This window comes from Drosophila melanogaster, chromosome 3R (genome assembly GCF_000001215.4).
Source record: "Drosophila melanogaster chromosome 3R".
NCBI lineage: Eukaryota > Metazoa > Arthropoda > Insecta > Diptera > Drosophilidae > Drosophila > Drosophila melanogaster.
Window position 1 is genome coordinate 22,935,713 of NT_033777.3, and position 24,063 is coordinate 22,959,775.

Sequence of the window (24,063 nt, forward strand, 5' to 3'; positions counted from 1 at the left end):
TACATACCTAAACGTCCCCAAAGGACTCACGCAATTGCAGGCAAGTCCTTGGCAGGGTCTTGGGCTTATCCTAGATCGGTTGGCTGGCTGATTTGCATAATCGTTGACTGTGACATGGCCCTTTAATGTACAACACACGCAGTGGCATTCCGTCCACTCCCGCCTCCGTTTGCCACGCCCCCCAAAACTCACCCAACCAACCCACAGAGTGGGCGGCAGCCTTGTACGCCCCATACAGTTTTATTAATCGACGCGTGTCACTTATTAGCCGCAGGATTTTTCATGTGCTTTACACGCACATGGCAGGGGGTAAGTGGGTGGTGGGTAGTTGTGGTGCTGGGGCAGAAGGACGTTTCTCAACCCTTTGACGGCAAACAAGAGCGGCATTTTGCGCTTTGATAAATGAGGCACACACATTAACCCAGCTGCAGAGAAGAAAAAAACAGAACAATCGCATAGTGGAATCAGCAAAAAGTGGCTACGACAACAATATATTATAATTTTTCCTTTCTCCAAATTAGATGTGCATGTTCAGCACTCATATTTTATCAGATAAGTCGCAGACTAAAATTACCAGTCACTGGCACGATGTAAGTTCCTGGAAAATGAAAAAGCTCCCAATGAAGAGAGTGCACTTTAAATACCGCAGAATATTGTTACCGACAACACACGGTTTACTTATCTTGTTAGCGCTGCAACAGCGCACAATATTTAATTAATTACTTATTTAAAAACAATGGCGAACCCTTACTGATTCATTTTGTATTTTATTTATTTGCAGGTGAGTTCCAACTGCACTGACTGAAAGAATGCAAACAAAAAAAAAAAAACAATGGGTAAACATAAATTGCAGAAAAAGAGCAAAACAAATAGTGCCAGTTGTTGTTATTTATTAATGGGGCGTTTATTGTTTAACCTTGTGTTGTGTAAGCTGCATTTAAAAACACGGAATAAAATGGGACACGCCCTCTCGATTGCAACCAACCAACCAACCCAAAAATAAACCAAACCAAGCCGAATGATTAAAAATGCAATAAATTCAAACAGGGCTACACTCGCATGTCTGTTCGAGATCAGTGTGTGTGACAGGCAATGCATGAAAAATGCAGTACTACCATTGCCGGCGGGGTGAAAACTCGTTTTTCCAACTATTTCCAAGCAAATTGCTGAGGACAATCCGCTCGGCAAACTAATCACAAATGCATCCCCCCCACATGTGCACACAGATATCCACAGATTTTCATCCAAATCCACTCAATGCAGCGGCACAAACTCAGATTGGCATTTCTAATTCAATTATAATTGCTATCTCATCGCCCCGAAAAATTCCACAACCAGTTTCAGTCCCAGTCCGACCGCAAAATTAAAGTCTTAAAAATGCATTAAAGCCGCAACTCGGAGCGCCTGCAGCATCCAGTCGAAAAGTGAAAATCAATAAAATTTATTACATGTCACTTCTGCAGAGAGGCATCCTCGGCTTTGGTTTCCAGCTGCATCGTCAGACGTGCACCGGAAAATATAAAAGAGGATTAAAAGTAGATAGAACAGAAGTATGAAAACGTTCTAAAATCTCAAACTAGTTTGAAGGAATTTCATAGGATATGAGAGTATTTTGTGGTTACTACAATACGATATATAATTAAGTATAGAATAGATTTCATCACTGAACTTTAAACTGCCAAAACGAAAGTGATGCATTCTTTAAAGCCGAATTTTATTCGCAGTGCCACGAAGTAAGTTTGTCTATTTGAGCACGCCAAAGTGTTGTCTTGTGTCTGTGCTGTGTGCACACATTTGGCACAGTTTTCAATTTCATTTTCCATGCTGAATTAAAAGCAAACTACACTCGAATGCATGGCACATGTAAGTTGCTGAAGGAGGAGCAAAGGAGCCCAAGTCCTTCCGCGCCGGCGAAACGAAATATCGAGTCAACTAAGCAGCATTCCGTCTGCTGCCGCAGGATTATTCCATGCTGGCTTTTTTTCCTTCTGTTCGCCCCATTTGCTGCAACGACTTGCTGACTACTAACTGTGCCACACAGCCAACGACAATCTCTGGCTCCCAGGATCTGTGTGGCTGAAAAGCTGCCTTGCCTTGCCTTGCCTTGCCTGGCCTGTCCTGGCTGGTTTACTTCCTTTTGGCCGCCTCCACTCGTGTGCACTGCTTGTTTCCGTTTCCGGTGCAGACAACATTTGCTTGGCCCCCACTTGGCCGCCGATAACTTTCAAGTTGGCAAACTCGCAGCTGTTCGACCCAGTTGCAATGACTTTGATTCGGCATTCCCATTGAATTGCAGCCCATTATCGAGCGCACTCGTCCTGTGGCTCTAAATTAAAGTAATTAGTAGACAACAGCCCTGCTTCCCATGTCACTTAGTGGGGGAATCGCTCAAGAAATACAGTGGCACATATCAAAATCCAATGGGGCTCCATCCATAATTGATTGGCAAATATGCAGGCTGGAGATTGGACAAAGATCCCAGACAGAGCAAAAGGCACTGGGATATAAATTCATGCATACATAAGCAGGGATTTGACTGGCCTCGTCTGAGTCGTGCTGTCCAGTCGACTTGGACATGACCATTAAATTTGGCTTAAATATGAAATAACTTCGGGCCAAAGAGACACACAAGTCTGGCGAGTGTTTATCTTTAAAATTGTAGACGACCTAAGCGCTCAGCGGGGGTGACAGATTGTCCGATGGAGGAGCAGGAGGGTCCTGCTGCAATTTCTACTTGATTTATGCCCAGCAAATGAAACCACAAGCAACCAGGACAGCCCAGGACGACCCTTTACTCCTTTACTCCGCCGGGAAAAGTCAAGGGATCTGAACTGAAAAACTGTTGCCCAATTTGTCTGGCTGCGTGTGGATGTGTGTAGATGTGGATGTGAATGTGATTGTGGATATGCATTTTCATTTTGCCTTCGAGTACGACGACTCCAGCCTCACGTTTGCTGGTATTTAAACAATCTAAATGATGCTCTTGGTACTGCCAGCAAATTGAAATTTACTGCCCCTCTTGCTTGACATTGCTAAATGCTTGTTCGGTTGCCCGGGCTTTATCTTTTGCAGTGTCACCATGTCGACCAGTTCGGTGGTATGGAAATCACCTTTATGAGAGGAAACTGGGGTAGGGGCAAACCCCGCAACCGACCTCATTAACATTTTGCTAACAAACGCACCACAAATTATCCCGTTTAATTTATTTTCAAACTCCACCCTACCGCCTCGACCCGCAACTGTAAAAAGAAAATCTCGGAAAAACAGTCGACCACTCGGCAAACAAGGGACGGGAAACAGCAATCACAGAAAGAGGAAACACTTTTAAATAAATGAGCAGAAATAAGCGCAATGCAAAGTAACAGACAAACATTAGTTAGCTGAAAATTGGCCAATGGCACACAAGCTCACATGCGGAAAATGGTGCAAATGGGGAAAATGGGGAAAATGGAGAAAATTGGCATGGGGCTTTGGTTTTTCTAAGCCGCATTCCCGTTGTGATTAAATGCACGTAATTATACCGACTAATAGTGAAAATGCGGCCACGCCAAAAGCTCTTTAAAGGGATGCTGTCGGCTTATCAACTTCAATCCGATTAAGGCGCCTTAAATTATACAACAATTCGGCATCATGAATTTCGGAGGGGGGATAAATGTATTTATTATATGACTGGCGAAAGTTATCCGAAGATATCAGAATGTTTACGGCCACAAAGGCCGCCATGCGAACAATTTTTGGGTGGAAAAAGGAAAGGGGGCGTCGACGGCCTTTGTTTGCTCTTCATATTAACAATATTGCGCCCGACGACACTCGGCTGACCCTCATAATAAAATAATAGGATTTGCGAGGCGGCCAAACATTTGCATTTTGGCCTCAAAGAACACACTCGCATAGGCAAACAGTTAACGCAAATATGAGGCGGGCCAAAAGACAAAGGTCGTTCGCCCACATGGCCAGCTCCTCCTTTCTTAGCCACGTTTATGCGGAGAAAAAAACATGAACATTTTTAACCCTTTTCAATAATACTTGAAAGTACAATACAATTTAGAATCGCTGGCATTTTATACATTTTAAACAGAGACTGAGAATATAATCGCATAATCAGCTCTAGTAGAGAGATGATTTTAAAATCATTTAAATTATTTCTTTTAAGTTCGCACTTTATGAACACCGTGCATAAACCCAGCAAATAAAGTACGTGGGTGTGTTTCTATGTGTGCCGAATGAATTTTGCCAACTTTTTGCACCCTGAGCTATTTGCTGAATAAAACTTTCCACAGCCAGCTGACTGGAAATAGAAAAGTGTAAGGCGGGCGGGAAGGTAGCATCGATTTGATTCCCCACTTAAAGGCACTCACCTTTTGCTCGGTCGTGAGGTGACTAGCTAAGGTAACTACTGCTTTTCTGAAGCGGTAATTAAAAGCAATTTGTAAGTTAAGCCCGAGCAGAGAAACACAGACGAAGAAGGACGGATTTTTGGCGAATAATAACCAATAGCCCTGTGGCTATTTAGTCCTTCTATAAGGACCGCTCATAACGGCGCATTAAATTTATCAGTTCGTTTAGCAGCAAAAAGCGGCAGCTTAAATGCTCAACTTTCGATGGCGGCGGAAGCGAGCGAAGTCAATTTTTATTGGGCGCGCCGCTTGTAAAAGGAGCAAATCTGATACACGAAATTGCAGATATCTGCAGGAAATAAAACAAAACGATCGTGGGAGCTGAATCAAATTGAAATTTCTCGGCCCTGCTCCAGACGTCGAAAAAGAAAAAGATGGAGCGGCCAGGAAGCGAGGCAGCCAGGAAGCAGCAAGGCGATGGCTGGTAAAAAATCAAGCCAAAAAGAAATCGAGCGAGCTGTAAAACGGCGGCCAGCGGGTATCTACCAACTACCAAAAGCTTTTGGACAGGAACTGGACATGCGGCGCGGAAATGTCTTGGGCAAAAAAGTACGACTACAAATGCTGCGCGACAGCCGAAAAAAAAACGAGAAATGTGAAAAGTTCAAAGACGACGGGGCCAAAGAAAAAATGAAAATTGAATGGCCACGCTCGGTTGGTTTTTTCCATCGTGAATCCTGGAGCGAGAAGGTTCTCCTCCACCTTCTGGTCCTCCTCCATCTCGTGCCGCCTCCTTTCCCCCTTTATTGTGCCAGCGTTGTCGTCCTTTGCTAGGACCAGGAAGATGGCCATTATACTTTATGCAAATCTTGTGGCAGCTTTAACAAACCTCCGTCCCAGGCTCCGTGGCAACCGCACAGGAACAGGACGGGGAAAAGCTGCTCGGCACGGTGCGCTGGCTCGCTACTCGTCGGATGCGGTGTGGTGGTAAGTTGGCTGGTTGGTTGGCCAAAAGCCGCAGCAGCAGCAACCGAAAGCGCCACGCATTTTAATTTAATTAATTTAAATTCTTAATGTGATATCTTACGCCACCCACTTGCGTCGCCTCTAACTGGTAGGGCAACTATGTTGTATATTTAATGCCATTTTTTTCGCTGGCACTGCAATTGCTTAATGTTTCGTAAACAATTTTGAGGCGTTGCAAATTAATGGCCACCGCAGCGATTCGAGTGTCGAAGTCGTGGCAGCGGCAAGTTTCCGAGCAATTGAAATTGGAGTGTTGCTTGCAAATGGCCTTAAAATTCAAATTAGCTCGGTGCACGAGAGCCGTAAGCCGGCATCATTACTCATACGCCATGGGGGCGATGGTACGTTTTTATTCCGGCTCCAAACGCCTACCGCCTTTCTGCACAGCCCATAGAACTTTTCGAAGATTGTGTTCCACTGTGGGTGTGTGTGTGTGTGTCTAAAATATTAGTGAAAATTCCTGTCAATATATAACCGCAAAAACATTTCTGTCTATTGAGAAGTTTGATTTACGGCAAAGGATGTGCATGTGTCCTTGCGGTAGATATATGGCTTCCTTCTTCCCAATTTCTCGTGCGGTTGTGAGCGTGTTTTTGGGGCCAATTGGGCCAGAATATCCCGAAAAATATACCATAACTACCAAGTCAAGTCCACACGTTTGTGTGGCTTTAATATTTTTACATTGCCGAGTTCCGACAACCCTTTTATCTGCCTTATGCGCTTAACGTATACGTATAAATATTGTTTGTGCGAAAGGATTTTTTCAGCTCCTTTGCTATTCTGCTCTTTTCCCTTTGCGCTGGCTCAGCGCATTGTGGGCTTTTTTCCGCTCGAGTATTGTTTTTATTATTTAATTTAAGGGGTTCGCCAATGTGGATGAAATATAAATTGCCAAATAAATAACAGGAATTCATAATAAGTTTATGACCGAGAAACACATAAGAAGCTGCATGAATGTTCGGGCATGACAGGGCAATAAAACAATTTACGACGCCTTTCTCGAAACACCTCACCCCATTTCCTTTCACAATTCGAAGGGGTTGATGGGAAATGGAGGCGAGTCAGTAGTCACACGCTTATTACGCATACGCCAAGTGCAGCGTCAACAAGCGTAAATCAAACGTGGCTCAACTCGAACTCAAACTCAAAATGGAACTGCAACTGGAAATGCAAATTGAGAAAACTGTCAGCGCCAGTAGAGGAGAATTCGCAGGAATCGCAGAAATCAGAGGAGTCGCAGGACTCGTAGGAGTCGCAGGATGCAGGATGCTGAGTGCAGAGTGCAGCTCGGCAGTGCATGCTAAGTGCAAACGTAAACGAAAATAGCTCGAAAAAATAGCATTTCGCTTGCGGATTTATTTGGCATTTCAGAATTTAATGCGAACTCTGCTCAAATAATGTTATGCAAATGATATGTGCATAAAAGTCAAGCTCGATCCTGACAGCGGCCACGCCCCCAACAACAAGAGCCAAAGCCCGCTGGGCGGGGATGAGCTGGAAAATGTGTGGCAGCTTGGCAGCTCTGGCAGCACATGTGAAACCAGTTAGAAAGATGAATAGATTGACTATCGACAAGCGCGAAAGCTTGACGAGTTCACGCCCACCGCTGCTGCATCATCCGTTGGGTGGAAAACTGAATCTGGGTGGAAAAGCGGAAGTAAGCAGGGAAAAGCAAGGCGGGCAAGCTGACAGCATTTGCATATTTCGGGTGTCAAATGGCAGGACTTCTCTCCACCTGGCTGATGGAAGCCGGTGGGTTTTTGGTTGGGCTTTCGCGTTTGGGAGAAGATCGCGGTTCTGGGATGGAGGATTGGGGGAATGGGGATTGGGGTTTCGGGTAAATGGCATTCGCTGCTTGAATGACATTTCACTCGTACGCTTTTTGTCATTTTTTCAGCAAAATTGCTGGGAAATTGCTGTGCCGACGTAGCACGTTCACCACGCCTCTGCCGTTGACGTGCACATTTCTATGGCAAGAGGATTTTGATAAATGCACTTACGACTCCGAAGTCAGTCAAGTCAGTAGGGCTTACTAGTTGGTGCCGTTCCGGTTTTTTTTTTTTTTTTTTTTTTTTGTAGGGGCTCGTAGAGGATTGTGTGGGTGGACCAGCATCACCTAATGGCCAACAGGGTGGGCGGAAAATGGCAGGCAATAAAAATGAATTGGCCGCAGCTAGCTGCGCTTTAAAAACAACATTGTGCCGCGGGCTAAGAGTCGACACCGTAAATAATTTGCATGCATTAAATATGCAGCAAGGTAAAACAACGGAAAATGCAATATGCTGGTGGGTGGGGGTGTAGATTTTCCAGTTGCCAGGTGTGGCTACGTATCCCGCGGCTCTCCGCGCTCCATATGCATGGAAATCTCGGCTAACAAGCCAACTCCTCGACGAAGAAGCTGCCAAAAATTGGGTAAAGAAAAAACAAGCGAAATGTAATGAACATTCACCCAGTAAACTAAAATATTTGTTTCTCGCTTCGTTTTTGGTTAGTTTTTCTTGGTTTTCCCATCCACCGCCCGCAATGCATATTTTAAAATGCATTGAAATGCAGATAGTGCGCCAGGTGGGCGGGTTAGCTGGTGGGCGTGGCAGGTGGCAGGTGGCGAGTAAACACTAAACAAATGGCAAAACAAGCAAAGATGCTGATCATATACAAACACACACCAGCACTAACAGCAAACCGTATACACACATGTACCCACGACACGTGGCAAAAGTTTTAATGAAACAAAGTGTGGCTGCTGTTGCAAGTATTGCTTTTGCTGTCGGTCCTGCTGATGCAACTACTACTTTCCACAGGGGCGGAGTTCGGTCAGAAATGAAATTACTTAAATTAATAGAATAAATACCTCTTTAATTCTGCAATGCACATTTCAAAGAGTAAACATAAAAAAGTTGAAAAAAGCGATATATTAATAGTTTCAAAAAAGCTTAGATTTTCGTTTATTTCTCTCGAAAACCCAGGTTAAAATGACTCTGCTCTTCTCAGCCGATTTCACAATAAAATCCCTTACTTCTCAGCTGGTGATATAATTTCTGGGATTTTTCTGAGCCATTCGAACTACCGAATCCGCTCCTGACTTCCCAGCAGAAGCGTGGGAAAATGTTCTGGCTTGTAAACGGAACCGCGGTACCGAAAGCGGAGTTGCCAAGTTGCAAGTGGCCATAGGAGCTGCAATCACGCAACGGAAATGAGAAAATGCTGCAAGTACATGCATGTGCGGGCTCTGTGTCCGCCGAAAATAATGCAACAAATTTAGTGCGCTGCTTGGGAAATGAAAAATGGCGAATGGAGTGCATGCATACATATATCAATCGCCGGTGACAGCATTTTCCAGCGTTTTCCAACTGCTGTCTGCTCCTCATTGTCAACCACAATGTCGCTTGCCAGCAGAAAACAATTCGTGTCGCAATTCGAATCGCTCGAAAGTGTATCTGAAACTAAAACTATTGCCGCAGCCGCAGAAGAGTGCAGATGCAGCTAGAGATTTTAGCAAAACAATTTCAAATGCCTCGCGTTTGAATCGATTCAACAATTCAGCCGCGTAGCAAGCTTTTCCACTTGCCTCCAGTTCCCAGCGGCCACAGAACGCCGAAACTGAACCTGAAACTGCATCTGAATCTGTATCTGTATCTGCAACTGCATCTGTATCTGTATCTGAATCCGAACGGGAACAAAGGCCCCCTAACGAAAGTATGCCAATGCGCTACGTTTACAAAAGCAGGCGCAAATGCCACAGTCACCGCTGCTCGCGAGGCTCAACCGCCATTACCTGGTTAAGGTGGCCAAAACAGCCTGCCAACGGAAGATATGGTGCACAGGAAGAAAAGTTTGATAAAACGCTTAATTTGTATTAAGTGTGATATTTAAAATGCAATGGTTTCAATTAAAAGTTAAAAGAATACTACATCCATTGTAATTAGTACATGTTACGGCTGTGACCGCTATTTCTCTCAGTGCATTTCGCTGCAACTGGCATTACTGTTTATGCAACAATGTACACGCCCCCTTATCTCGCCGCCCACCGCACCGACCCATTGTCGTCAGCTGCTAAAAACGCTTGCCACGTAAATTGTGTGTTTGTGCACGAGATAAATTATTTAAGCAACAAACTGTGCTTTTCGCACCACTTTACGTGCAACATGCTGAGCATATTGCCGCTTTAGCGCCGCCAGGTGGAAATCAATCGGTTTGGAAAGGTATTGCATATTCACCTGTTTTGTTGTGAGTGTTTCGTAAAACAATGGATATCACACCGTCGAGTTGAAGGACTGTTTCCAAATCGAGTTTATTGTGCGGAGTGCAGCTGCAGTGTTGTATGCATTTTTGATGTAAGTGCTCCGCGTGCGTGCGAATTTACAGTGACACGATGGGAGAGGGGTAGGGGGTGTTCCACAGTGCGAGTGCGCACTGTACGGTGGACTCATGGTGACACAGTTTCCGCGACAGCGAGAACAAAACACATTCGAGCTCATTTTTCAGCACGGACAGAGAGAAAGTGTTCGGCGCGGAAGTGGCGAAAGTTTCTGCGTTTTGTGCAACGCACGCGACTTGCTACGTGTGGCAAGTCAGCGAAGGGGATAAATTTAAGGACTCTTGAATTTGAGCTCGAATTTAAGTAGCACACAGACAGAAATGGAATGGAGATCTTCTGCTTTCTAACGCCCAACTATGGCCATTATTTTGATGGATTAAAAGCTTAGCAGTGGGGAAAGCTTCTGCTCTTTATGTTTCAGGTATTGTGGGATTTTTCAGCACGCAGAAAGAGCTGAAGAAAATTGGAATTTCATATTCGATATTAGTATTAAAGATTTCTATTAGTTAATGAAATCATATTAGTGCAGGATTAGAATTGTTGTTGTGTCGAATATTGCATTTTTGAGTAGTTTTATTGGCCAACTTGTTAACCATTTCGATAAGTTTAGTTTAAGTTTAAGTTGATAAAGATAAAGATAAAGTTTAGTTGATAAAGAAAATATTTTTATTTTCTTATACTTAACCCATTTTTGCGCAGTGCTCAATTACAGATTTTCTGGTCGAGAGACAGCAATAAAGTTTGCCGTTTCATCGGAGCTTCTCTGCTGCTCCCGCAGCTTTACCCACTTTTAATGAAATTTTGTGCATAGTTGAAAACCACTTTAAAATTGTTTAATGCGCCTACGCCCTGCACACATATTTGGCTCTGCACCCGAGCCTTGAAAAATAGTGGTACGCACACCCAAAAACTCACACAAATCACCTTCCTGCCATTCGACTTTCTCGGTGCGAAGTGGTTTGCATGTTTAATGCATTTCATGCATGCAATTTAAGGCCAACTGCATTTTTGGTCATTTGAAAAATATGTGCTGGAGCCTCGACATGTGCCACTTGGGTCGTTTTGGCCCAAATGGCACCGCCGGCCAACGGAGTTGAAGGAGAGAAATTCATATGCAAAACTCTAATTTCGGCATTCGCCTCAAAGGATACGAGGTGCATATCGCGTCGACTGCACCACCCAGACATATTTATGCATGCCGAGATATTAACGCAGGGGTCAGCTCGTATTTCGACAGGGGCTGGAGAAACTCGAAGTGTCCTGGGCATAAAAGAGATTTAAAGTCCTCCTCCGGGCCCCGTTGAACACTCACATGGACACTCACATAGATGGCAGATTGTGTTTGTGGTGACTTGTGTAGTTTGGGAGAACTAGAAGATATGTGTTCGTGTTGATTCCCAGAATGAAAGATCCAGACTTCTATATAAATTGTACACCGAATAGAAAAAACCTTTTAGTTTAGTTCAGTTTCATTCGCTCTAAACACCTTTGTGTTTAAGAATCTCGTAACTGCTGAGTATCTCGCATTCGGTTTTACTACTCCCCTATCATCTTACTCCTGCTGCGTGAGGCTGTGTCTATGCGTCTTAAAGTTCATTTGACTGCAAAATTTGTGCAATTTCACACAAGCGTGCGTCTTTGTCCCGAGACAATATAAAATCTGAGGGTCGACAAATTCGCACGGGCCATGTCCAGCATTAAAGCCTGACCAATTTTCGCCCGTTTCCTTTGTGCTCGGCCACGCCCCCAAGCCGGCCCCCGCCTCCGCACCCGCACCACCATTCGGATACCCCCTTAAAATGATGATCTGCGAAAATGTCCTTTTATGTTCGCTGGGCGCTAAGGACCTGTAAAAGTGTCTCTTAAGAAGGGGGTGGCGACTAAAAGCAGACAGGTGGGTCAAAGGGGCTGGCTGGATGGTCGGATGGCTGGATGGCCGTGTCCAGGGGTATCGTAAAAGATAAAACGAGGTGGCACAAGCTCACACAAAGCGGAAAAGTGCAGTCGGCTGAAGGAGTGGGCGGGCCGAATGTAAAGACTTTTGGCCTGTTTGCTGATGTTGCCGTTTGGCTCTCTTTTCAAAGCGCTCCTGGCGACTCCTTGGGGCGTCTTTTACAACTGGTGAGGAGGAGCCCTCCTACGCGACTGCAAGTCTGCTCCTCCGCACTTCCTGTAATCAAATTTGTTACGCTGCGTTGGTGTCCTGTTTGCAGGACCGCACAGGACCTGCTCTTGAACTGCATTTAGTCGGGCCGAACATTAGTTTCGCTCCGCTGCGCTCATTTGTCGCCCAAAAGCCGGGCAATACTGATACTGTTCCCTGTTTTGTGTTGCCCGTTTTCTCGGAGCCATAGAAATTGGCTTTAAGCTGCTGCTTCTGCTGGGCGACAGCAATTTTCACGTTGACCATGTTGGCAGGATAGCACAGGACACGGAAACGATGCCCCCGAGGGTCCGGCGAGTGCGTTAACACACTCTGACGGGTCACACGCACCGCGCAGTGTCAGTGGGTATGGGTCGCAGGACAACTGCCCGCCGTCCTGTGTAGGTATAGCCATCCTGCCATATAGTCCTTCACCGCCCCTCCTCACATAACGCGCTAACGTTCCGGTATGCGCGTACTGCGCGTTTATTGCCATCCTGGGAGTCCTGGGGTCTCGGCGTAAACGCAAAGAACTCGCTGCTACATTTTTATGCTAATTGAAACCCATTCGACTGGCAACGAATTGCCATCGATAGACGGGCCCGCCAAGCAGGAGTGAGGGTGCACTCGAAAAAATATTAGTTTCCAAAAAAAAAAACATAGTTATATGGCCCAGAAATGCATATAAGCTCGTTAAATTTTACGCACATTAACAACATTAAATATGTTGTGGCTGCATTTCATTATATGTTTATTTGATTTATAAGACAATTAATTACAGAAATACGGCTGACTACAAATTATAAATAATATTTTTGGTTACGCCTGGCAGAATAGGAAAAAATAATTATATCCAATAAAATAGTTAAATTTGTCAAAAAATAGCAATACACTTTTATATTGTTAAATTTTTAGTAATTCAAATGTATCAGTGTTGCAAATTTATGAGTAGAGCTTATTGTGATGTGCCGTAGTGGCACATTTCTTTGTAATATCGATATGGTGTGGGTGCTAATTGGTTTTTGTGAAACATATATTTCGTAATGCCTGCCATATTGAATCCGATATGGTTCTGCTTGTTAGCCGTGTACGACCGCAACCTAACCCGCTTCACCGCTTTTCCGCTTTTCCATTTTCCAGGCAGCAACAGCCGCTCGATGAGCAACGTGCAACAGTCGGCGGTGGCCGCCTCCACGCTGACCGCCACCCTGCCCCGTTTCCTCTCCAGAGGACACACCTACCGCGCCGTCGTCGGGGACACGCTGGTCCTGCCCTGCCAGGTGGAGAATCTGGGTGAGTTTGGTATAATTAATCCGGCGTTATTAGTATTTCGATGTGAAAATGCGATCATAAAAATAAATGCAGATGCTTGCGTACAACAACAACAGCAATAATAATAATACTCGTAATGATATTTTCGACGGCAGAAGGCAGTCGGTGTGAATTATGCAAAATATATGCAAATATGTTTAGGCAAAATGTCACTTCACATAAATTTAATATTCCAGAGCAACAACATGGGCGACAACACATTTGGCCAACCAACAGCTGTCAACAGCCTGTCGTTCGGGTTTTGGCCAAAAGCATCGACACATTTTTCCCTTCGCATTTATAAATCGGCTAGCTAAATATGCAACCTCACACATATTGGCAGCAAATAAATTTGGCTGATTAACGTTGCCAGCCGCACGAAGAGTTGGCGAGTTCGGGGTGGGCAGGGCTGTCATGGCCAAATGGAGTTTAGTTTAGCCTTGATTCGCCAGTTGATAGATTTTCCCTGTTAGCAGCAGGCAGTCAAATGGCAAACGGCATGGAAATGCAATCCAAGCGTGAATATGCAGCTGGGCTGCAAATAAAATGACATTTGATTGCCCATGGATGCATGAATGGCTGCCGTTTTATATCGAGTGAGAGATATTAAAATATGCATCAAGTCGGGCAATGTCTTTCTCGACTTCAATTAGACAGGACTAATGCAAAAATTCAATCGCAAAACGCATGGCAATTCATTCGCTTTGATTGCCCGTATTTCTCATATGAATATCTTAATTAATGAAATTCCAGTGTTCACTCGAGTGTATGGCCCAAAGATATCTCACTGGGAGATCAAAGTCAAAAGCACCTCCCAATGTGGGTCAACTTGGTTTGGTTTAGTCCATTATATTTCGCTAAGTGACGCAAAACTTTTAGCCATCATCAAAGTGGTCAACATGCTGGGCGTTGTTGGCAAACAAGGCAAACTTGCCAGGAAGTTACTCTGCGGATAACGCGACTCCGCCGAACGTGGCCCAATGAAAATCGACTCGAATTTTAATCAATTAAAGGCGAGCGGTATGGTATATTTGCACCGACTAAACACATTCAACTAATATTGACCGAGCTGATGGCTTTCCTTCGCGCCAGTCATTATCGGCGGGAAGCGCTTTAATTTTCTGACCCCGATGAACGAAAAACAAGGGGGGGAAAAGTTTAAATTGCGACTGCTGTTGACATGCCAATAAATAAAATGCAATTAACCGTTCGCAGCAAATGAAAATAAATTGCACATTGATGGCAGCGACGACAGTCCGTGCAGCATGCACTCCATGGCTTCACAGATTGACATCAGTCAAAGTTTCCCACTCCGTGATTGTGGAAAAGGCAATGCAGTTCAAACGGATGGTACACGGCGGAAAATGTGGAAATTTTACAGAAAAAATCACACACTTGTAATTCAAAAAGCCGGGCGTCTTGTTTTCATCGCACATTTTTTACTGGGCGAAGCGAGCGAATATCATTAAGTATCTGATGAGCGTAAATATCCATCTAGCGTAAATTATCTTCTTAGCTGCAAATTTCGCTGAGTGCACTTCGTATGCGTATTTCTGGTTGTACCAGCTTGTTTGTGCGTAGCTTTTTTCTTTGGCAAAATATTTTCATTTAATTCAATTGCCTAGGCGACGCATTAAAGTGCAATGATTTCCCATTAACGCCTGATGTTTCGACTTTTTGTGAGGCCATTTCAGCTGTTCAAATGTCCAGCTGGCCAACACAGATTTTCAATCTGCGCCTTAAGCTGTCATTTCAGCTCAGCTGGGGATTATAGCTCCGTCGACTTTATAATTCTCTATATGCATCAGATGGCAGGTGATGTGACCTGCTCGATGATTCGTTTGACAATGACGACGGCGTCAGCATCCTGTTGGTAATTAAACAAGAACGAATCTTCAAGTTTGTTGCTAAATAATCATGATAATGGCTGCAGCGGCAGGGAGTAATTGGATATGTAGACAATGCTCTGGCTTCCTCTATTTGTTGCCGGAAATTTGCCCCGCTGCACTGAACCCCCAATGCGGTTCTGGTCATGTCACTAGCCATGTTTTCTGGCGGTCCAACAGACAGTGTGTGTACTTTTTCCACTGCACTGTCATCAATCCGCTTCAGCTTTTAGCGATGGGTGACATGGCGAGGGTTTGATTGCAGCTTTCATGCCCCAAAGAGCCAGCGGCGAGGTCAAGCAGAAGGAGAGCGACGTGGCAAGCCTTTAATCCAATAAAAGAAATTAAGTATCAAATGGTCTATGAAGCCGTTCATTGATTGCCGTTCGACGTGGTACGAGATGTAGGGGTACATACATACGTATGTTCGAGTACACTCGTCGCATATGTGCGAATCAAATACGTATACGTCATGTTGTCACCCGGTGAATGGCAGACAAAAACGCTGATCGATAAATATTGAGCACGGTTATAAATTGGATTTTCATTGGTCTGGAGGCAAGCCAGCGTATTGACTTACCAAATTGCTTTCACCCAAAATCTATTGAATGAGGGGGCCCCGTGCAAAGTGGGTTACTCATTTCGGAATTTAGTAATCGAAACCATCTTGTAGGCCAATGAAAAATATGAGCCACAAAGGCAAAAGGGCAGCGCCTAAAGTCGCCTGCGAATTCACATGTCGATATTGACGAGCTATAAAATGAAATTTTTATGGCATTCCTCTCCCATTCCAATAATATCAATATACAGCCATTAGACTCTAATAAAATGCAGGACCGGAAACCGGCAAGGACTAATATAAAATCAAAATAAAACCCTCCACCACCTGCTCACCATCCGCAAATTGCCGGGCAATTGCTGCGGAGGTCTGGAGTCGATTCAATAATAATCGAGACCCAATAAAATGATGATTGCTTGGGTTTAAGCCGCAGGTTTCAACGAGGGCTTATGAGTGGGGTCCTGTGCCCCTTTTTCTGAACAACTTGAGCGAATATTCTAAAGGGAGCTGCCTTACTTTTGCAGTCGCGAGTGTGAGTACCCCTTAATGACCGGAAGGAAGGAAGGATGGCAAATGCTCAACTGAGCACACTCATTACAGACGCGAATGCATTTTAAAAGCGGTATTAATAATGCATTACTTTAAGCTGTGATTATTTAATGGCGGCTTAAGGTCGGGAAAATGTCAGCTGCCAGTGTGCTCGCACACACACACACACACACACACGGACACACACGCGCATATATGAACAAATAAAAGTTCGGAGGTCGAGAAAATAAAAACATTTCATTATAATTTCATATTTCGAATGCTGAAAATCATATGCCAACAAACCGTTGACCGTTGGACTGAGCCGGCAAAGGACGAACCACCCACCCACTTTTACATTGGATAAACGCTGGCGACGTCGTGTTTACACAACTCTGATTTCGGTTTTACAGCACGTATACGTAATATGAGCGTGCGGCGCTTTTTCACGTTTGCTTTTTTAATATTTCCATAATAAATACAAGTTCATAAATTGTTCGAGGCCGTCAGAGTTGAATGCGGGTCTCTCATTCAGGGACTTAAGCACACAAAATAAATAAACATATTATACGCCACTTAATCTCATTTAACAAATATTCGTTTGCCTTTTTGTGGCGACGACGACAATAAAAGCGATCCGACTGGCATATGCATATTTTGCAAAGAATAAAAAACAAAAAAAAAAAAAAACTGGCAAAGAATTATGCCAACAACATCTGCAAAATTATGTCATTTATATGGGCAAACATACTAAAAAAAAAATAGATGAAAACAGAAGCCCACACATATCCAGCTTCTGCTACTCTAGCTCCTGGCAGGACCTCCGCTCCGGATAGACAAACAGAAAAGAATCTGCAGAATTTTCACAGCTGCCAGATGGAAAGACGTAGGGATAGATATGTATCAGCTAGGACGAAAACTATTTTCACTCGCCTGCGCCGCTCTCCACAACGAACTTTGCCAGCCACAGTGACAGCTGAAAGTATATGTCTACGCTGGCAGCAAAATGTTTCATGTTTATATTGCGGCATTTTACAATAAATTTCGTAGCCAACGAGAGGACACACATTTTGCTCTATATATTTTTCATCTGCTTATAGGACCACACTCCGCATTTCCCCAGCTTTTTCCACATTACCACAGTTCTACATCTCTATCGTTCTATCTCTATCTCTTGCAGGCAATTTCGTCCTTCTGTGGCGACGGGGAACAAATGTGCTCACTGCCTCCAACATTATGGTTACAAGGGATGAGCGCGTAAGACTGATAGATGGTTATAATTTAGAGATATCCGATTTGGAGCCTCAAGACGCCGGGGATTATGTTTGTCAAATCAGTGACAAAATAAATCGTGATCAAGTGCACACAGTTGAGATATTGGGTGAGTACACGTCGACATGTTTGCACAGCATTAGCTCAAAGATTTGCATTTGACAAGTGCTTCTTAAGGCGCACACATCAATTAGCCACTGATTTACTGAACTGTTACCAACGTCCACCCCTTTCTGCCTGCTTTCCACCCGCAGTTCCGCCCAGTGTACGGGCCATCCCAACATCCGGACAACTGCAGGCCCGCAAAGGAGGACCCATTACGTTGGAGTGCAAGGGATCTGGTAATCCGGTGCCATCCATTTACTGGACCAAGAAGGTTCGTTACACATCGCTTTGTGTGCTCCGGAGAATTCGTAGCCGTTTTAAGTGAATGTCATTTAGTTTAATTGAATTTAATTCAACTGTTTCACAACTGTTTCGCATCGTTATGTAAATTTAAATTTAAATTACGTTCCCTTCTCCCAACGGGCTCCAAGAGCCGGCAAAAACTGCGTGGGGTCAGTTGCTGAGCACTTTCCCTTTCAAATTTCACTTTCACTCGCTTTTAAGCTCTTAAGAGCCCGCCAACTTTTCGCCATCAGTGGGAGGCAATGAGGTGGTTGTGAGAGGGGCGTGAGTGGGAGCAAAAGTTTTCCAGCCATTTTGGATGGCCAAAAGTTGGGCGTTATTAATTAAAAACGATTCGCCCACATTAAAGCCAGGTCTAGATAGGAATGTGTTGTGCTGCTGTTTATATTATAAATCAACAACATATCACATCACTCACAGTTTTCAACACATTGCCGCCGAAATCTCAGCTCGGCAGCAGGAGCTAGCAAGCAAACAAAAAGTGAGATGATAAATCGCAAGGCACAGCCATCTACGATTGCGGCATGTGGCTGTAATGGGAGGCAATTATGAATTCAACAAACACATAATTTTACGCATGAGCCAACAAAGGGATAACATATTTGCCACTGGGCCGTATAAAGTGGGCCAAAACGGGCCGACCAAAACCCGGCGAAACGGGAGCGGGACAAATGAATTTATGCCGACATATATGACTTGCAAATGCGTATGCGAGTTGGCAATTAGTTTTCGCTGCTAATTTCGAGAAGTTTATCAACTTGTGCCAACTAGAGCATGCAGACACTACACAGAAGGGAGCCACACTTCCATTAAACATTTCCCATTATACCAGTTAGGGCTATATATTCCTCGATCCGAATCTGGCATTGATTCGATGCCAGGGAATTTACACTAAATCACTGTCAGCGACAGTCACTTGCGAGTGCCGGGAAGGTGAGACTCGGAGACTGCAGGTTGCCAGGGAGAAATGCTGGCTCGTACTCCAAGCGTAATTAATGCGATTCATAGACCCTCAAAAGTATGCTATATTCTACGACTACCTAGCATGGAGGAAGGCAAAAGCCGAACATGGTACCCAAGAAATTGCCGCTTGGCAACCAGTCTACTGACCCAGTCACTGTCAGTGTCACTCGACCAGTTAGCACATAGTCATACACTTGGAAAATGGGAAAACCTATCAGGATAAACATATCAACCAAAAACAATCTAGTGACGAAGGCAGATCAACTGACAGAAATACTGAAAATCATCAATCTATGATGATTAAAATACATATTCATAAATGACCCACTTGCCTACATAGGCCATTTATATGACATTTCAGTCCGCACACATACAAGGTGCGCTTCGTTTTTCTGAGTGTACCCACTTGTACTCACTCACAAACTTTCAATAAAGCAAGTGTCGGAGTCGTAAGCACTCCACGAATGTGTGTGCCATATATGTCCATGTCAGAGCATCTACATTTGGGTAAAAGTCTCGTTTGCATTGCTGCACTTTGGCGCATTTGACATTTCCGTTCGATTTGTTTGCTTCTAGGTAGGTACTATGACTTGCTTCGACTCCACCTTTATGCAGAGGTCCTTCTCGTCCTGCCAATATCGCTCCACCCGCTTGCCTGTAGACACAGCCAGGCTGGGTGTCATTCCACAGAGCTGCGTTCCATTTCAATCTGCCCCAGCATTTCCGTCGTGTTTTCGGCTGTCTTTGGAGCACACGTTGACACGTGTTCCCCCCGGGAAGCGTCACATCACCCACCCCAAAAGCCAGTCATACCAAAGCCAAGCCAAGCCAAGTCGAGCCGAGCCAAAAGCCGTTTGCCAAAGAAAAGACGCTCGCAGCCAGAAAGCCAAAAAAGCTGACTTGCTACAACGCCCTTTTTGGCCCTTTGAGACCCGCTCCGATGTCTGTGTTTACATCCAGTTTGCATGCTCCACATCCAATATTTGTGCAACTTGCCCTTTGACCTCCCATTCTGCCCCCTGTGCAGCAGGAGCAAGTTTTTCGCTTCTCGTTCGGGGAGATGTCTTCATTTGGGTTTTGTTTCGTTTCATTTCGTTTCCCTTACTTTTTCGCTTGCCAACAGCATTTGTCTTTTGACATTTGCTACTTGCACTCTCGCCGACTTCATTTTAGCCGGGGCCAAAAGATGTCGGCGATTGATTCAATTTGTTGCCACTCTGTTTACAAAGCGTTACAAAATATTTCAACCTTTATGTACTATTCTCTTCCTCTTGGCATATCCTTGCAGAGCGGCGCAAACAAGTCAACGGCCAGGATCGGAGACGGACCCATTTTGACACTGGAGAAGCTGGAGCGACAGCAGGCGGGAGTCTACCAGTGCACCGCCGACAACGGAGTGGGTGACCCGGTCACAGTGGATATGCGACTGGATGTGTTGTGTAAGTGCAAATTGATAAACTCTACAGAATATCTAATGATAAAAAAGAAATTCTAGCATAAATGAGTAAACTTTTTAGCCAGGAAAGTATCTATTTTGGGTATATGTATCTGCAACTACTAACTATCTGTGCCGCAAAGTCTGTCATTAATCATTGCGTGAATAAAGCAGTAACTTGAAAACCATTTGCGGTATATCAGAACTTTTGAATTGCAACTGCAGATGTAAAGGGGAGAAAAAAAAACCTTGTAACCGGAGGCGAAGAAAAGTGTTTTGGGCAAAAGAGTATCGCGGGACTCGTAACTCAGTGCCTTAAAGCTGCTGACTGCAGCGGGAAACCAAATCCGGATCACAGTCGAGAAACCGCTGTTCAGATACACGACTCCCAGATACCAGATACTGGATGCATGCAACAATGCGGCACCACCGATTCTTTATAGACAAATGCCGGGCAGAAAACAATTTGAACGGGAAAAGAAAGCCGAGACCAAACGGAATCTTAGCAACTGTATATAAATTGATTTTTGACTGTAATCAGATTGCTGCTTCGTGTGCTAAATTCTTTCCACCGCCTCTCTCTCTTTCTTTCATTCTTTCTTTGTGTGTCCTTGCCGGCCATCCTGGCATCGTGCAATCCTGCTATTCTGCCATCCTGCAACCTGACGGATGCCTGGGTATCTGGGTGCAGATCCCCCGGATATACAAGTGGAGAAATCCTGGATACACTCGGGCGAAGGATTCGAGGCGAAGCTCGTTTGCATTGTTTTCGCTGATCCAGTCGCAACGGTTTGTTGGCTCTTTGAATGCACCGTTTCATTCGTACCATTGTGCCCATGCAGTTTTTGTTATTTTTCGTGGATTTTTAGATTATTACGATTACGGGGCCATGGACAGAAAATGGGAATGTGGGGCAGGCAGGATAGCAAGCATGCAGTGCTCCCAGCGAGCGAGTCATCCTGCCTCCTCCATTGCCATTGGTTTATGCAAGAACTTTGTTTTCCAGGTCACTTTTCCTGTTTTTCAGTTGTTTTTTTTTTCATTTTTTTCAGTCATTCAGCTTTTCGTTTCAGTTGAGTCCTGTTCTGTTGTGTTGTGTCCTGTTCTTGTTCTCACAGGCTTTGTGCCACACTGGCTTGCAATTTCTTTTTCCGATTTCTTGCTGTGGCAAATTAATGCCATTTTTATTTGCCCAACTTTCGTTTCATTTCGTTTCGAATTGAGGACAGTCGGCTGAAGTTACTGCAAGTGGGTCAAAATTTGAGTTGAATTTATTAGTTGCTTATCGTAGTTGCAGTCCATCGACATGTGCTTCATCTTCATCTTCATCTCCATCTCCATCATCGTGATCATCGTCAGCTAGCTAATCCAAGACACTTCTCGCTGCAGGTGTCCTGGTACCAAAACTCATTTCCGATCCAATCGACGGACAGGCGCATCATGGCCACCAGAGCCAACCGGCACATGCTCACCATCCGCCACATCCAGCAGGAGGACTTTGGCAACTACAGGTGAGTCCTATTACGAGTGGTAGTTCAATGGAATCCTCGAATCGATGAGGACAACTTGTGGCTTACTATGAACTTTGCCGGCCAGCGTTGATTTAGTCAATTTGGCAACTTTGACTACAACTTATTTCACTTCTTGTCAGCCAGTTAGCAGTAGCAAGTTGTAAGTTCCCACTTGTCTGGGATCGAGGCTTAGTCCGCCGCTGTTGGCGTATTTGCCACACTCGAACATTCGTGTTGCCACGTCCGGCTTCTGGGGAATAGTCTGTGCGGGGCGTGCACCACCCATTTTGCGGACAAACAAGTTTTCCACATCAATGTCAATCTGTCTGAAACATATTAAAGAAGCGGAAGTTTCGCCATGTTGACACAACACATTTTATGCACAAAGTTTTAGCCATCTTCCGAATGGGGACGATGTGGGTGTTGGTGATGTTCATGCTGATGGTGATGGTGCTAGTGGTGCTAGCCCATCGAACCACCATGCCACCATGCCACCATGCCACCGAACCACCTGTCCACCACCCACAGTGAGTGGCTTTTGTGCACACGACGTGTCGACGTGTTTGGATTAGTTGAGTCGAGTTCCCCAGTCGGTTGCCAGCCACTTGCCGACTGCCAGATCGATGCGGGCAGTGGCCCACGGGGCGGATGGTTGTTCTCCCACATGCCGCCCCACATAGCGTATGAGTAATGCTGACAGAGTGTAATGCAAAATTAAAAGGAAATTACATTTTTGGCCGTGTGCAAAAGTGATTGCAGGCAAACATGACGCATACAGAAATTAACAAGTCAAACACACACATAAACAACAGGAAAAAATGAGTGAGCGCAGAAAATTCGAAAACCAAAAGCCAATTAAGTCAATTAACCACTTAAGCCATATGCTAATTAGAAATCCCTTTCAGCTGCGTGGCGGACAATTCGCTGGGACGGTCCCGCAAATACATGGAGCTCTCCGGACGCCCCGGAGCCGCCGAGTTCTATTCGCCCAAGTGGGGTCGTTCGCCGGACAGCTACAATCTGACCTGGAAAATCGATAGCTACCCGCCGCTGGAGGAGGTCCGCCTACTTTATCGTCGAGTGCAGGTGAGTGGAAGGGGTGGCAGGAGGGGCTGGATAATGGGTGGGAAGCCACTGGCAATCCGATATGAAAGGAGTATATTCAATTAATTAATGGTGAAACATGCACAAAACCCAATCCCGCCAGACTGACATCTTGACAATCTGCTGCGAGATGCTCCACGCTCCACGCTCCAAGCAATCCGATACCTTGACATCTTGTCTGGAAACGGTGTTTTATTTTTGGCGAGCACTGTGCTCACTAATGAAGCACGTGATTAAAATTATACTCACAGTGATGTCTTGAGAATCGACATCCAAAACGCTGATAAAAGGAAATGAAGCTCATGTAAGAACTGCAAGGAAATTAATAAAAATCCAGTTGGAAAATTATGAGAGTACAGAAAGAAATATAAATATATTGCTAATTGGACTTTAGTGGTGCAGAAAATGCAATCAAAAGAAATAATATTATTCAGAAAATGTATAGTATGAAAAGGTTATTTGAAATACAAACTTTTGTGAACTGTAGTCGGCAATCTAAAAGATCAGTTGCATATATCAAGTAAAATTCTTTTCAATGTATCAAAGGTACATAAAAAAAAAAGAAAAGTGATTTTTAATACTCATATCAGTGTACCCACACAAAAATATCGCTTAATTGCGACTCTGGTCTGTACAAACAGGCAAATTGAGCGAGTTGGGCCTCGAATTTAATGAGATTTCAACCCACGGACACTTGGCGCTGAATGTCGAACTGCAATGGGCTGCCACGCTCCGTTGATTGGGCGGAGATAATTTTTTCTCTGCATTCATGCGCCATTGAAGTGCAATTATTGGAGGACTTTCTGTCGGGGCGGCATATCAAGTGGCAGGAAGGAGACGGTGTGGTGAAGTGGAGGAGGCTTAATTGATGTGATAGCTGTCATAACTTGATCGGGCGCTCGCAGCGGAAATCATTTGGTTTCCTCGCGCAGGACATAAAATTAATTAAGGAATCAAAGGAAAACTGTCAATGGTAGAATCCGGCACTTAATTTGGCTCTTTCTCTCTATCTCTGCCATGTTTTTCCGCCGTACAGATGAATGAGACTTACCAGCAGCCGGGCAGGTGGCACGACTTCATCCTCACCCCGGAGCACCGACCAGCCTCGGAGCCACTTACACACATCATGTCCTACACCATAAAGAATCTGCATCCGGGCGGTTACTACGAGGCGATTGTGCAGGCCAAGAATCGCTACGGCTGGAATGAGGTGAGTTCTCCCCCCCTTTATAGCTCAATGCCAAAAGCACCGCCATAAATCT

General features: G+C 44.7%; 1 protein-coding gene across 1 annotated transcript in view; it reads left to right on the forward strand.

Moving 5' to 3' along the window:
• klg (klingon) overlaps window positions 1-24,063 on the forward strand; it is a 62,448-nt gene that overhangs the window by 36,429 nt on the left and 1,956 nt on the right. Inside the window, exons 3-10 of the mRNA NM_079730.3 lie at window positions 12,965-13,117; window positions 17,289-17,489; window positions 17,635-17,756; window positions 20,040-20,190; window positions 20,878-20,975; window positions 21,576-21,697; window positions 22,603-22,783; window positions 23,838-24,011. Coding sequence (NP_524454.2) covers window positions 12,965-13,117; window positions 17,289-17,489; window positions 17,635-17,756; window positions 20,040-20,190; window positions 20,878-20,975; window positions 21,576-21,697; window positions 22,603-22,783; window positions 23,838-24,011 — 1,202 coding nt within the window. The remainder of the gene's footprint in view (window positions 1-12,964; window positions 13,118-17,288; window positions 17,490-17,634; window positions 17,757-20,039; window positions 20,191-20,877; window positions 20,976-21,575; window positions 21,698-22,602; window positions 22,784-23,837; window positions 24,012-24,063) is intronic.